Source organism: Eurypyga helias, unplaced genomic scaffold (genome assembly GCF_000690775.1).
Source record: "Eurypyga helias isolate BGI_N326 unplaced genomic scaffold, ASM69077v1 scaffold5621, whole genome shotgun sequence".
Classification (NCBI taxonomy): Eukaryota; Metazoa; Chordata; class Aves; order Eurypygiformes; family Eurypygidae; genus Eurypyga; species Eurypyga helias.
The window spans coordinates 253789-269432 of record NW_010228796.1 but is presented as its reverse complement, the minus strand read 5'-3'; the positions used below and the strand labels follow the sequence as shown (position 1 = coordinate 269432).

General features: G+C 45.3%; 1 protein-coding gene across 1 annotated transcript in view; it reads left to right on the top strand.

The window, feature by feature from the left end:
* Nucleotides 1-15644, top strand: part of RAPGEF6 (Rap guanine nucleotide exchange factor (GEF) 6) — a 96606-nt gene that overhangs the window by 18198 nt on the left and 62764 nt on the right. Inside the window, exons 2-4 of the mRNA XM_010160133.1 lie at nucleotides 8157-8227; nucleotides 8838-8894; nucleotides 10186-10269. Coding sequence (XP_010158435.1) covers nucleotides 8157-8227; nucleotides 8838-8894; nucleotides 10186-10269 — 212 coding nt within the window. The remainder of the gene's footprint in view (nucleotides 1-8156; nucleotides 8228-8837; nucleotides 8895-10185; nucleotides 10270-15644) is intronic.

Genomic DNA, 15644 nt, shown 5'->3' with positions numbered 1-15644 from the left:
CACCTGTTACTATTGACGGAATACTTCTGTATGGAATCTGTGCTGGTTTTTCTGAATGGCAGAATCTGGCTCTGAAGTGGCTGAACCAGTTTGTTTTACACAGATGTTACAGGTGCAGTCCCAGGCAGTGATTTCAGCTCATGCAGGAGCTTGCCGCTGGTGTGTTTTATGGGAAGTACTTTAATTAGGCTTTCTGCATTGGTGGTATTTCTTAGATGGCATGATGACGCTGCCTTCCTTTTGAGTGCTGCTTAAACTACGTCATTCTCTGCAAGACAGTTTAAGTCCTTTGAGAACATTTTCATTCATCTGACTGATCCATCCATTCGCCTCCCTAGAAGTGCCTCACTGCTTGTATTTAAATCTTTTTTTAATGGCCTGCAGCTAAACAGGAGGATACTTTAAAGGGAATAAGTGAAGAGTCCTGTTCTTTTGCTCCACTTACACTTCTGTTGAGTGTCTGTGCGGGAGAACAGGGGGAGTAAATAATTAAGACGGAGGAGTTGCTTTGTGGTTCATCTCGTCACCTTCCTTTTAGTCAAGGGACCGTACCCTCTGCTACGCACATTTAAGTGTAGTTGACTGTTCCTCCCGCAGATTTCAGGGATAGCTGATGGTGTGTTCATCTGGCTTCAGGGGTGTGGGTTGGGCTTCATGAACCAGCATCACTAATGTGGATGAATTGTCTGTGTAGAGATCTGAATCTGTAAAAAGTGAATCAGAGACCTAAAGCGTGTTTCTGTGTTTTTTTTATTTCTGGTATTACATTATCAGGAAAGAATTTGGGACTACTATTTTTGCAACTGGCCTTAAACAGGGAATAAAGGAAACAGCATGGATTCCAGCCTTCGATGAAGTAACAGGAAGGGAAGCAATGAAAACCATAAACCATGCTGAGTAACATTTCCTCTCTTCTGCTACGCCCCCCAAGGGTGACAAAGTCTTTATTGAGCCTGACAGGATTCCTAATAAAAGATGCATTCAGTCCGTAGAAGGAGCCTGCTGAATCACTCTGAAGCAAGCGATGGCAGCAGGCTGGAGGAAAGCCTCTGATTTACAGCTTACACAACCTGTTCTCCGTGCTCCAAGAATGCCTTCTGTTTGCTTTACTGAAATCTAGGCACTTTAAATAATGCCACTGCCCAGGAGCATATTAAAGTCCTCGTTGATACTAAGTGAGTGCTTGATTGTGCTGGAGTTTGGCTCCAGCCTTGTTCCCATCCTTAGCTCAGGAAGAGAAAGAAGTAGCGCTCTGACAAACGAATAGTGAGGTTGTGACAGCTTTCAACCATGCAGCTTCCTTCCAGGGAAGATTTTGTTCCTGATGGTCTTTTTGAATGTCAGTGGAATTTGGGAAGCTGTTACCATATGGTTTAAGTTGTTTCTAAGGCAGAAATGTGTCTGTAAATTCTCTGTGATGCAGCTGACTCCGTGACAGATCTCTAGAAGATACTAACGTTTTCGTTTGCTCTGAAGCACTTAAAATATGCATCCTGGCAGCTGTCTGGCCTTACCTTGGAAAAAGTATGGATGCAAGATCCCGTGACCCGTCCTTTGCGCTTCTGGAAGACGCAGGTTCTTGTACATGTCCCAGGGAATCTGGGTGGCTTGGCAGCCCGTGTGGGTTGGGTGTGGGGAGCATCGAGTGAGCCAGGCATATGTTCTTCTTGCAACAGGAATTTAATGTGTTTGGGGTGGAATTGAGAGACAGGTTTTGCGTAGCTCTTTGGGACAGGTTTGCATGTGAGAGCAATCTGTCTGGAACTTGCTGACGCAGCTCTTTTTTACGTGTGTCTTTGAAGTGCTGGTACTGCAGTGCAAGTTTCTGCTCTTGTTCCTTCTGCAAAACCCTGGGCTGACTGAACGCTACCTGATTGTCTGCATTCCTTGAGCCCCTTCGTCTAAGGTTCACTGTGCATCTAGGGGCATCTATGGAGTCCAAGCTCATGGGGATCAGGAGCTGGAAGGAGTCTGCTGGATCACCGGCTGCAGCGTGCAGCTGTCCCACATCAGTGCCGGGTGCCTGTGCCTGGATGCGGAGGTTTGGGGACTGTGCTCTCTCCCTCTTTCACATGGCACGAAGCACATAACGTGCCGGGCAGTGCTACAGGGAGTCTGCGGGGATTTATGGCTTCCTCAGCTTGCCTGATACCTGCAGTTGCTGGGGATGGCTCTTGTTGAGGGTTACCAGAATTTGCAACTATGAGGTCATTTCGGAACAATTTCTTTTCCTTAGAAATAGAACACGTTTCCTGCTTAGTGTTAAAATAATCGTGTGTTACTGGAACACCTGGCTGGGGTCACGTCAAGTAAAGCATCAGGGTTTCATTTTATGTCTGTCAGAGCAAAGTTGCTCATGGCGCAGTGATTTCATCCTCATTCCAGAGCGTCATGCTGCTTTTGCCCACTTTTAACACTGCAGGGGAATCTGTCTTGGACCTTGTTGCAGACTTCCAGCGTATGCCTGCAGCTCATGTGAGTTACGGTTGTACTGGCTGGATTTGTTGTTGTTGGTTGGAAACCCCTTTGTTCAGTGTTCCATACTCGAGACCACCATCATCCCATTGGATCCTTAATTCCCAGCTTTGTGAAGTTACTCCTTGGATTAAAAGTGAAAGATTGCGGGAGAAGAGGGTGAAGCAGAAGGAAACGGTCCAAAGCCACAACTTTTGCTCATCAGCTCAGGTGATAAGGCAGAGAGAAACTCATTTGAGAGTGGACATCAAATTGTTCAGAGTTAACTCAAATAAACTTGGAAGGCGGCTCCATAAATCACTTTAGCCTTAGGATGCTAATAACCTAGGCTTCATCAGGTTTCCTGCTTTATTAAAAGGGTAGGTAGGCTGTGGCACGGCTTGGCGTGCTGCTGGCGCAGAGGTGGCTGTGGGGGAAAGGATCGCTTCCAGCAGCGCTTGTTGCTTTCGTGCTGCGGTACTCATTCAGAAGCCCCCAGATCTTGGTTGTGTTTTAAAAAAGATGCTGATCAGGAAGCTAGGGGTGATCACCACTTCCTCAGCAATTTTGAGGTTCGATTATATTCTCATGATGACTCTTTTGGCTGACTTTATTTTTAGAAATTCCATCTTAGTTGCTAAGAAATTAATATTTCACCATAGTGATTTGGGGTAAATGGGTGATGGTAGTAGTTACCCGGTTTGCTTTCACGTGATGAGTTTTCAGTCGATGCTACTGGTGCTGCCTTTATTTTCCCTTATTCTGTAATTCTGGCATCTTGCGGTAATGGCGTGAGCTGGCATCTGGCAGGGAAAACGAGAAGCGTTCTGGTTACTCAAGTGCCTCGCTTCATGGTATATCGGGGTGTGGATGATATCATAGAAGCTGGTTTATATAGCACTATACTGTTACTAAAATCTCTATGGTTTTTACACCGCTTTTGGTTTAGCCGCTGGTTAAGCTTTTGGTCGGAAGGATGTGTGTGCAGGGGTGATAAAAGCTGCTGCTGAGTGGAGCTGGGGGCTGCTGGCGTGTCGAGGCCGGGCGTTCCTTGTGCCGGGTTTGGCGATAACAGTGCCGGGGCAGAGCAATCCCTTGATTTCTGCACTTCCCTTAAACCCACTCTGTTTTATACCGTGTATTCTACATGTGAAGAATAAGAAAAAACAAGTGCTCTCTGCTTTTTAAACAGAGGTAGCAGCCGAGAGCATCTCTGCTCGTGAGCTCAGTGCCATAACTGGAGGCAAAAAGAAAAGGCACCCTGAGCGCCTTTGTGCAGGAATAGTTGTGGTCCCCGTGCTCGTGTTTTGACTCTCAGTCTAGAACACCTCCTTCCTTGCAAGATGAACAACTCTTGCGTGGCCTGCTTCCTTCCACTCTTTGCCCGGTTCCCCTCCTTCCCTTGGCTCACTGGAGCTGCATTTTTACCTAGTTGGGTAGAAACTGTGAGATAATTTCTCGTTAAATAACCCAGGCAAGGTGGTTTTCTGTCAACGGTTGAAGCTATTATTATCAGCTGATGTATAGCTCTGAAAATAAAGATTGCAAAATAAAGTAACTTTGACCTTGGTCCCTAATGTAGGACATGTGGGGAAGTTGTTTTTCATCAATTATTTGTGTTTTGGTTTGGTTTTGGCAGAAAGAAGTATGTACTGAGATTATAGGGAAGGGTATGGAAAGGGTGTGCAGCTTTCCAGCAAATAACTGTGCGTCCTGCTGTTGTCATGCAAGTTGTTGCCCTTTGGCTCCATCCTTCCATAACCCTTTCTTTTCACCTGTGGAAATGGTCTCTACCCTTTGTACTGTGGTTATGTGTCTGTCTGCCTTTTATAACTAGTGTGGCAACACAAATCCATCCTTAAAAAGAACACCACCTAATCCCATTTTCAGTTTTATAAAGCTTGAATTAGAGAAGTGAAGGCTTCCATCTCTGACTGGGGGGGATTTTGGGGTGCTGCCAGGCTGGCAGTGAGTCCATGAGGTGGTGGCAGCACCTCCCCGTCATCGGCCACTCGCTGCCTTTGGCTGTGATGGCATTAAATTGTCTTCCTTGCTTGCAAAACTATAAAACAAGCCTCAAAGTGTAGTCTCTTGAACATAATTTCAGTTTTATTCTAAGCATTTTTTCTTAATCAAGGTGGGAGTAATGGAAGAAGCTTCACAAAGTGCAACTGATGTGAAATTTTCCTGTTATCAGGGTAGACTGGGCTGATGAGCTGCATGTAACCCCCCTTGTTAGACTTTGAAGTGGCGTGTGAGGGACAAGAAGAATTTTGCCTGGTGCCCTGTAGCAAACAGGATCACAGAATGGTTTGGGTTGGAAGGGACCTTGAAGCCCCCCCAGTGCCACCCCCTGCCATGGGCAGGGACACCTTCCACTAGACCAGGTTGCTCCAAGCCTCATCCAGCCTGGCCTTGGACACTCTCAGGGATGGGGCATCCACCACTTCTCTGGGCAACCTGTCCCAGTGCCTCCCTAACTCTCTCCGGGAAGAATTTAAGAATCTATTTAAACAAACAAAAAAAGCATCGGTGCCCAGGAGGAAAGAGGCAGCCCTCCGACCTTCCGGGGAGACGTGATCTCAGAGTTAGCTGTTGTGCTCAGTGGCACCCAAGAAAATCCCCTGCTCTGCTTAATTAGGAGAGGTGATTGCTTCGGAAGTCAGTTATTTTTAGGGAGAGTGTTACAGATCCCGATTTAAAAGCACCTATAGGAACTGGCATGTGAGTAGCTAACGCATTCAGCTTGTTGAAGTGGGTGGGTAGTGAACAATGTGATGGTTCTTAGTTGATTTATCAACATTAAAGCAGTAAGATGGGCCAGGGAAGGTTAAATGCCCTCACTGGTGATGAGGGAGTAGGAAGCTTTGCCTTCCCTTTTCAGTGCTGTGCTCTGGCTCAGCTGTTCTCTCTGCCCCTGCATGTCTCAACAGCTGAAGTCTGAGCTGAAGGATGCTTCCCAGGCATGAATCCCTTTAACCAAGTGTTTATCTCCTGAATTTACCAACTGTTTATGCGTCAAACTCTGAAATAAGCATGGTGAGTAGGTACCGTAGCCCTGCCCAGTCAGCCTGCAGGAAACAGCCCATGGTGAAGTAACCTGCTGAGGGGCTGTGCTCTGTGGAGAGTAATTCCCAAGTAAGGATGTGGTGGTTTTTCATAGGTACATCTTAAACTTTGTGATTAAACATGAACGTAAGCTTTTTTCTGCTTACAAATTTCTGTACCTCTTAAAAATAGAGGGCTAATCTAAACCATATTTTAAAGACATTATGTTATATCTTTGTCTCAGTCATGGAGAAGAATGTGGGAAAGCATATGTAAACACAGTGAGTTATGAAGACTGAAAAATTCAGCTTTAATTGTGACACCAAATGCTGATTTTTTTTCCCCCTTTATACCCATCTGAGTGCTCCTCTGGGCTGGGAGAGACTTCCAGGTGGAGGAGGAATACTGTGGAGCACGGGTTTTATTTCAGTGGTTCCATAAATTCTTTAACCACCGAGGTACTATTTACTGAGACACTGGATGGTGTCTAGAGAAGCGGTGATATCCAGAGCAGCGTGGACAGCAGGGTGAGGGAGGGGATTCGCCCCTTCTACTTGTCTCTGGGGAGACCCCCCTGCAGTTCTGCTCCAGCTCTGGACCCCCAACAGCAGAAGGACACGGAGCTGTTGGAGCAAGTCCAGAGGAGGCCCCGGAGATGCTCCGAGGGCTGGAGCCCCTCTGCCATGGGGACAGGCTGGGAGAGTTGGGGGGTTCAGCCTGGAGAAGGGAAGGCTCCGGGGAGACCTTAGAGCCCCTTCCAGTGCCTGGGGGGGCTACAAGAAAGCTGGGGGGGAATTTTTGCAAGTGTAGGGAGTGACAGGACAAGGGGTAATGGGTTTAAACGGAAAGAGGGAGATTGAGATAGGACATCAGGATGGAATTCTTCCCGCAGAGGGTGGGGAGGCACTGGGACAGGTTGCCCAGAGAAGCTGTGGATGCCCCATCCCTGGAAGTGTCCAAGGCCAGGCTGGATGAGGCTTGGAGCAACCTGGTCTATGGAAGGTGTCCCTGTCCATGGCAGGGGGGGGCACTGGGGGGCTTTAAGGTCCCCTCAGCCCAAACCCTTCTGGGATTGCTTGATATTGTTGCCACATTCCTGCGCCAAATGTTTTCTGGTGAAGTTGAGGCAGTTCCCTTCCCCGAAAGGGAGAGAGCTCAGTAACCGAGCTGGTCCCATACCTCAAGTGACCCTTGGCTGCCAGGCAGTCATCACAAGCAAGTGGAGTGTTTGGAGTGTGATTCAGAGCTGGTGCTCATGGGCATTTCACTAAGAAAAGTCAAGTTTGTGGCAATTCACAGCTGTTGGATTAAAAGGAGATTGGACTGTGTGAAATAGGTGCTTTATAAATATGTGTTAAGCATTCGGGCTTTCTGTTTAATTTTCATGGGCTTTGGTAATGACATTTAAAAAAAAAAGAAAGAAATCAGTTTTATTGGTTTTACATGGCCTGCAATTACGTGTGACCTTTCATTTGGTACAACGGTCTGTGTCCGTTATTTCTAAACATTGACTATTAAGCCAAAGAACTTTTCTGAAGTAAATCCATTGTCAATCCTGCGGCTAGCATTCATATTGATTTATCTTTTGTAAACACTGTATAAATGCAGCGCTTGAAAATTCAGGGCATATTTTCCAAGGCCAGGCTGGAGAGGCTGCTATGGGGTGTATAATGATTTGGTTGTGCGTGTGTTTAACACTTCCAGCCCACCTGTTCAGGGAGTCAGTGAAGTGATGAATAGCCCCAGTGAGCTTTTCCCCAGCATGTGGTCTGCCCCATCAGCACAGATATTTTAGTGACTGAGGAGGATCCTGTGTAGTGAGAAGTTTAAACAGCTGGATCTCCTAATCGCAGCTTCTGTGTCAAGTCCACTTTTTAAAATGAAATAATCTTCATGTTTTAATACTGTTGCTTCAAAAATGTTGTTGGCTTCTGTGGTTGCTAATGGATGGTGCGGATGTGATGCTGAGTCTTTGTAGCAGGAGGTGGGACACAAATCTAAAACTTCGTTGCCTCCCTCTTTGCTATTTTGGAGTAAGTTCTACTGTTGGCCTCCGGTCCAGGACTGGACTGAGAGAGGCAGTAGAATGGAGTAGAGCCTGTAGTAGGGCTACCAGCTGGATCTGAGGTGGATGTGAAATAGCTTGTTCTCCCTAATCACAACACTTTTGCTATGAAAAGGCACTGTCATTGTCTCCACCATATATAGTGGCTAGACCATACAGTTTAGGTTTTCTCTAGGGTTCTCTGCTATTAGCAAACTCATTTTGCAAAACTCCCTCTCTAAAGAGGTGTTACAGGGTTTCAACAATTTTTGAGCTTGGATAAATGCCACTGCATTATTTAGCTTATTCCATGTGTTGCTGCTGTATCCGTTCATGCAAATAATAGTTTCAGAGATATTTTTAATAAATCTTTTCAGGGAAATGTTCATGCATCAGCTGGATTTTACTCTTTTCACTTCCACAGCTGAAGCATGGATGGGGTTCTTCAAGGCTGCGTGTGTCCTGGCCTATCTAGTATTTTGGGCTTTGTCTCTAGAATTATGTCTCGTAGGTCTGTGTACCTTCTTGCAGGATCTGTGAAGGTAATGCTGGATGATTAGGTGCTGTGAGTGGAGTTGCTCATACCTTTTTTTTTTCTCTTTCTTTTTAGGACTTAAATACTATCTATTCTTTCCTTCATGGACTGGACATACTCTCGCATTTCAGGGAACATCAGCTAAGGTAAAGTACTATGGAGCTACTAAGCGTTGCGTAGCACAACTGTTATCTGTGACTGGATTTATGTGGAGAAGAGTAAAGCTTTCCTCTGCCCGCGTTTCGCGGTGGCAGAACGTTAGCCCAGCCCATTGCAGGGCTAAGTCACTACAATAATGTGGCACGGGATCTAAACTAATTAGCTCTGCAAAGAAGGAAGGCAGAGCTTACTCCTGTTTTCTACAAAGGACTGTGTAGACAGTGCCCTGTGTTAACTCTAGGTTACAAAAGCTGTTCGATGCTTCAGACACTCGAGTGATCTCAGAATATGTAAAATGGAAGGCCAACAAAGCACAGAAAGTGTGTTGGAAGTGTGTTAGTTCCTTCAGTTCTGTTGCTATGGGTAATTCCAGTGTGTGGGAGTGATTTAAACACTCAGAGAACACGCTGTATATCATCTGTTTGGATAAGGAAGAACACTGTAATAATTTGAATTTTATGGTTAAGCACATGCTTTGTTTAGAACTAAAAAAATGGTTGAATTTGAGGTCTTAGAGCCTTAAAGCGATTCTACTGAAATGTGATTAATGTCTTATCTTTGGGGATTAAAACTGAAATTAAACTTCTCTTCCCTCAGAATAATGTCATCGAGTGCCCGCTATGAGAGGTACAAGGGCAACCAAGTTCTCTTTTGGTAAGTCCGTATGGCTTGGCGTTCAGCAGAAGCGTAGCACGCCCACGGTTTTGCGTGCTGTAGTACCTCGCTTGCTTTTTCAGCAGTTGTACATACGAGACGTTGTGGCAGTCGAGCTTGGCCAGGCTGGGTAAAAGCTTTGGCAGGAGGCGGTAGTAACCGTAGTACCGTGTTGACACCCGAGGGGTGCCCGTGAAGTCTCAGCACAGCTCCCACGGATGGCAGAGGGGTGTTCACACGCAGGATCAGTCCAAAAGCGGGTGGTGTCACCTCTGTGGTCGTGGGAGCCGTGGTGACAGCTCAGTAGGTGGCACTCTTCCCCTGGAGCTGGCGCTGCCGCAGCACGGTTGCTTTGCCGAGTGTCCTGCATGGGAGGAGTGATGGAGCTCAACCGCCCGCTCTTCAGTGGCTGGATTAGTGTTTCAGCTTAGGGTTCTTCCCAGGTTCCTGCTGGGAGGCAAACACACTTTTGGTTTCACTCACCTTTTAGCATGGCTTGTGGTGTGTTCATCCTCTTGCAGCTGCTCCTAGCTTCCTGTGTAAGGCACATCCTCCCCCCGAGTCTAAAGGGGGTGCCACCTGCTAGTTTGTGGTGGGTACGTGTGACAGGGACCAGGTCGGTGCGTGTGAGGGGGTTGCCTGTGGGAAGAGGAAGGTGATGTTAGGCTGCAGATGGGAAGCGTCAGTGCGATGCTGTAGGAAGAGGCAGAATCTCCTGTGGTAAAACACGGTCGGTAGCTTCGGTCTGGACCCACAGAGCTGGGCGGTAGGTTGAGGTGTTGGCAGATGCCTTGCCCATCCGTTTGGGGTGGAGTGGCACAGCAGGGGACAGCGCCCCGTGCTTGTGCGGGTGCGGAGGTGGATGCGCAGGGCTGGAGTCAGGTGTATGAGGCTCGTAGTTTATCCGTGTAGTGTGGCTGTCCAGCTCGAGTTGCTGATCGACTTCAGCACCGAATAGACAGTTGTTTGAGCTTCACGTACGCTTTCACTGGAATTGAAATTTTCACCGGAATTTTACTGAAAATTAATTATTTTGTTTTAATAGAATAAATTTTTAAGTTGACTTGAATGTCAAATTGTATGGGATAAGAAACATTCTGGATGTAGAAGTCTGTGTGTGTGTGGGTGAAAAATTAGTTTTTATTAGTGTTCAATGAAATTTCTTAGGTTTCCAGTACACAGATCAAATGGGTAATGATAGATCATTATTTTACTACAGTAACATTTAGGATAATGTATTTTTGAGCTGCTGGAAGAAGAAAGTAAATATTGATGATTTCTTTTCTTACAGCTCAGAAACTATTGCAAGATGCTGGTATATACTGCTTTCTGGATCTGTGCTCATGAAGGATTCCATGTTTCTACCACCCTGCAGGTATGCAAAATTCTTGTTGTTATTCTTTAAGGTAAGACAAGATATTTTCTCTTTTTTTTAACAAATGCTGTCTTACATGTTGCTGTTATTCTAAAACTGAAAAATTTACAGTCTTTTTTTCATTATTTTGTTTTTTTAAGTGTGATAGTGGAAGAAATATTCTGCTAATGTAATTTAAATCCCCTTTCACTTTTCGTGCACATGGAAATTTCTTTGTGAAATACTGCACTTTGGGGTTTTGTAACTCTCATTTAGCTTTTTAAGTTTATAAGAGAACTTGTACTTAGCTTGTTAACTTGGGGGCTCTTTGAATAATTCTTGTTGTGTAACTGTGTTGTATGGAGTTCCCTGTCTCAAAAAAATATGCCTGTAGGTCACGTACAGCCCCTAGCCAAATGGTAGAAGCTATTTAATGACATATATGGGTTTTTATGCAAAGCGAGGAAAGAGAGGCCAGCAGCATCGGTTACAGGAGCATATGACAGGAGCCTGACTGCATCTCACAGCTGAAGCACAGTGCGCGTTGTGACGTGCTTTCACTGAAGCGTGGTGTTTGGCTTGAGCTGGACCTTGCTGCACTCTGCGTGACCTTGTACATCACTCACAAGGATTACTGCACTGTCTCTTGAAGCTGCCTGTTGCTCCCTGTATTCAAACTGCACTTCTAGGCTAGGCAGGAGTGGTTTAAAAAAAAAAAAAAGAAAATCTAGGCTTGCCTTCGTACCCAGTTTGAATATTTTGGGATGAGATTAACAGAAGCGCTGCTGCCTCTTCTCAAACGCAGTAAAGGCTCTCCCCCGGCGTGGTGGTTCCGTGGTGGACTCCGTCTCCCGTGGGCAGTGGGGAAAGGCTCGCTCCTGCCTCTGGTCCCCTGCTCCTGCGGCACGCTGTCGCTGCTGGGCTGGAGTGGGGCGGCTTTCCTTCTAGCCACAACATGGCATGACGAGAGAGGGGATGCCAACTTCATGTCTTCTTTCTTCGCAAAGGCACCTATACTGGGGTGTCTGTGAAACTAATCAGTCGGTGGGGCTTTGCTCAGCATGAGTTGGTGACCATGTGAGGGTGACAGAGCCCTGAACAGGCTGCCCAGGGAGGTGGTAGAGTCTCCTTCCCTGGAGACTTCCCCAAGCCCCTGGACTTGTTCCTGTGTGACCTACTCCAAAGGATCCTGCTCTGGCAGGGGGTTGGACTAGATGATCTCTAGAGGTCCTTTCCAACTCCTACCGCTCTGTGGGTCTGTGAGTTGATAGACATAAAAATGTCAATTCCAGCTCAAATACATTTCCATATACTTGAATCCCGTGGTAGGTGCTAATAAGAACGCGTCAGGCTGAACTTTTCAACGCTGTTCTTGCTTAGCTAGAGGCTGGCTTAGCTAGAGCTAGCTCCTGGGGTGACTGAAGTTCAGCAGTGCCAAAGTGAGCACATGGCAGGTTGATATTTGCAGGAAACCTAGAGAAAATAATTTTGCTAAACTTAAGGAATAAATCACTTAAACACATCATTAAGGTGTTTTGTGCTTTTTTGGGGAAAAAAAAAAAGGCAAGACAGGTCTGTTGTTGCTAGGTCACATGACTACAGCTAGTTTTATTATGGATGAGGAAAAAATAGTTGCTAGATAGTGAAAGGGTTAGAGTTCTGTTGGAGGAAACTGATGGCAGGTTACCCTATACATGGTGTGATTGTTGGAGTGTATTGTCTCCCCATGGAGTGAGATCACAAGAAAAGGAAGGGAATGAAGGAATGCACCAGGATAGCCAGGTTGTTCCCTGCCCGTGTCTTTCAGTTGAGGGAACTACACAGATTATTTTCATATGAAATAATGCCTTGGATAATTTAGTAGTATTCTTTTATAATTGTAATTAGTACTATTTTAATTACATTTAAATTAATATTTAGGCTATGTATTATTCCTTGACCCCAACCAAGTTCCTGATTGTGTGAGTCATTGTGAAAGGAGGCATAAATACACGTCTGCAAGGAAATGCAACATTGCCTTTGTTCTCCTTGCCTCAGGTACTGATTTTTAGAAAATAATGCCTGACCACCTTTGGAAATATTTCCTGTAATATGGAAAAAGGTATGCATTTAAAAGACGATATGAAGGACATTTCTCTATTCAAAGAATCCTTCTTTGTCTGATGAAGAACTTGATGCCATGAGCATATGATCCTATCGTGGAATCACAGAAGGGTTTGGGTTGGAAGGGACCTTAAAGCCCACCCAGTCCCACCCCCTGCCATGGGCAGGGACACCTTCCGTAGCCCAGGTTGCTCCAAGCCTCATCCAGCCTGGCCTTGGGCACTTCCAGGGATGGGGCATCCACAGCTTCTCTGGGCAACCTGTCCCGGTGCCTCCCCACCCTCTGCGGGAAGAATTCCTTCCTGATGTCCCATCTTAATCTCCCCACTTTCAATTTAAACCCATTACCCCTTGTCCTGTCACTCCCTGCCCTTGGTAAAAGCCCACCCCAGCTTTCTTGTAGGCCCGCCCTATACCTGCAAGGTATTAGTGAAATAAATCAGAATCCCAAATAATGTTCTCTCCCACGAAGTTTATCTGTGCTTTTGTATTCCTACCACAGGGAGGTGGTGGGCAGGCGTAGGGAATTAAAAGAAAACCATGCTTGAAGTATTCTGAGATTGCTGGAGGGAACGGAGACACCCTTCCAGCCAGCCTGGTTTTGGTAGGCTTGCTGCTGCTGATTCAACAGCGGCATTGGATAAGGCGTATCTGCTTGATTTGTTGAATATGGTTTAAATGCGTCAGCACGTGAGCAGAGGTGAGCAAGCTTAAGAGATAGGTTTCATCTGCACAGGAGTGATGCAGGAGACTGATGATGGCTTTGAGATGTCCTGGGGGGAAAATGGATGAGGACCAAAATAGAATCCTTAATGTGAGGAAGCTGAAAACTACCAAGGATGAGAATTTAGGCTTTAATCTGGAGATCTCCTGGTGCTTTGAAAAGGTCAAGAGCCAGGTTTGAATAACTGTCATTCTGGAAGGTCTGGGTAGACGGAGGCATTTTGTAAAACAGATAATCGTTAGCAACTGGATTCTAGTTTGAAACTCAATCCTTGTGTGTACTTTGTAACAGCCCCCACTTCTCAGTTATCCCTCTGCAGTGTTGACATGGTAATTCCAATTTTATGTTTGTCCTCTGGAGCGTTTGACAGACACTTCATATTTAAAGAACTTAGAGGTTTCTTTTCTGGAAACACTGGAACAGTGTTATATAAAATGGGAGAAACAGGGTATCGGTGTCTTTCAGTCAGAGGAAGCTGATTTTTCTGGGCAATAGGGGGTTTTAAGGTCCCCTTTTCTGGTAAAGTTGTTGTTTTTAGCCTATTTTATTTGGTAATAATTCTTCAGAATTCAGGATTGTGTTGTAAAACTAACTGCCTAGGAACTTTTTGTTTAATAATTGTGTGAGAAACTGCTGTTGGATTCGGTTGTTAGTGAGATACGTTCAGTCTCCATAAACAAGACTGGAGGGTGATGATGACTCGCTGGGTGTTTCCTGGTACCTTCTCACGATACTCGTCCTTTTTCTATTACCTTGACAGGTAGGAGCAGACTTCAGCAGACAACCATAGACTTAACCTGGTTAAGATGTTGGTTAAGTTCTTTTGGATGCCTTGTTCCATCCACCGTCTACCATTCAGTAGTCTCAGAGTCAACAGAGCTTCAGGGAAACCTTAATTTTCTTCTGCAGATCCTTTTGAAGTAAAATATTCTATAGATTCAAACCTGAAAGAGGTGTAGCCCCAAGGAACTGTGAGAAGGTGGGCAGTTGCTGCTTTGACTTTCTAGAGGTATTTACACAAATAGTGGTGTAAGCTGTGGCTCAGTGTGCTTGAGAAGGGCTTTGTGTTCCCCTTGGATGCATTTGTATGCAAGCTCTGATGGAGAAATTGGCTTAAAAATTGCAGGAGTAAAACTTGCATCCAGGTACGGTAACTCAAGTCAATATTCTGCCACTGATGATCATGATGAGAAAAACCCTGTAAGATTTGTTTTTAAGGTAATAAGCAGATCAGTCAGTAATATCGGATACAAAGATGACACGACCTTGATTACCCTTCACGTGGAGTGTAGATTTGTCAATAGATTTGGCATGGTAGGAAAAGAATTTGCTTCTAACATGAAAGCGAAGGCTGGAACAAAAGAACAGGATTGACGGATTTTGTGGAAGGAAGATGGTGTCAGCAAGTTAAAGGGTTTTTGTGTTAACCTTGTTTGTTAATCAAGATAATTCATGTGAACAGGATATTTGAAGGAGATTACTCACGGTGAGATTAGCCATAGGAAACATATCAAGGGCCTGGAGGAACTTCTGAAGCCAATTATGTGGATGACAGCCTCCTACAGCTGTGAGAATTGAACCTCCGAGGGGAAAATACAAAGTCTTGAAACACTTGAGATGTAGACTTATTAAAAACAAACACTTCTCTTTTCTGAGCCTTTCCAAGAAATTCAGGAACAGCCCTTCCAAAATCTCACAAGTGGAGAAGATGGGTATCGCTGTCCTGGTCGGGTAGCGCGTGTCTTGACTAAAACCACTTGGTTTTTGTGAAATGGGCTCATGGGTGGGTTGTGGTCTCTTCACAAGGGTTGTGCACGCGCCAGTGACTCAATAAGCCATTTATCTTTCTCTTCTCGGGTAAAAGGAGAAGATGCAAATGCTTGGATGGAGAAAATTGTCATAACGAAAGAGGAATGCCAGTTTTCCATTATGAACAGTGGTTTGGGTTGAAATTTTTTTAGCTTGTTTTGTATCAAGTTAATATTTGTGTATAACAATATCTTAGTCTATTTTGATACTTGTTTACAGCTTACTGTGACTGTTAATAGTGTTTCAACTTACTCTGTGGGAAGGACCAGGAGCGCGGAAAGTTCTGGTTGGTAGATAAGAATGCGGGATTGAAGCCCTGCGATTGGCACAACATAAAGTTCTTGTAGAAATCTTTAAATTTTGATATACGCAACTTTGTTTTCAAATATATTGGTACCTCGAATGTGTCGTCTAAAACCAGATCAGCTTTACTTCTGAAACCTGTAGTGCTGTCTTCTGTAAACTCTCATAAATTTGTACCATTCACTGAAAAAGCAGAGGAGCGGCTCGGAGCTCCTGCATTCCCGGCTTCTGCCAGTAAAAGGGCTACTGGCATTTCTCTCCCACTGATCCTTCCTTTCCAGATTTAACCTTCCTCAATACTGCTTTTTATGTAGAGTGTACCTGCCATATCCAGGCTCTGTCCTCCCAGTGCTCCTTAGCCTCTGCTCATTCTCCTCCTTCTCGTCTCCTTCCCAGTCTCTGCCATGTCAGTCGTAATGGCTGTAGCCTGGAATATCGCTCTTCCTCCATCAGCTGC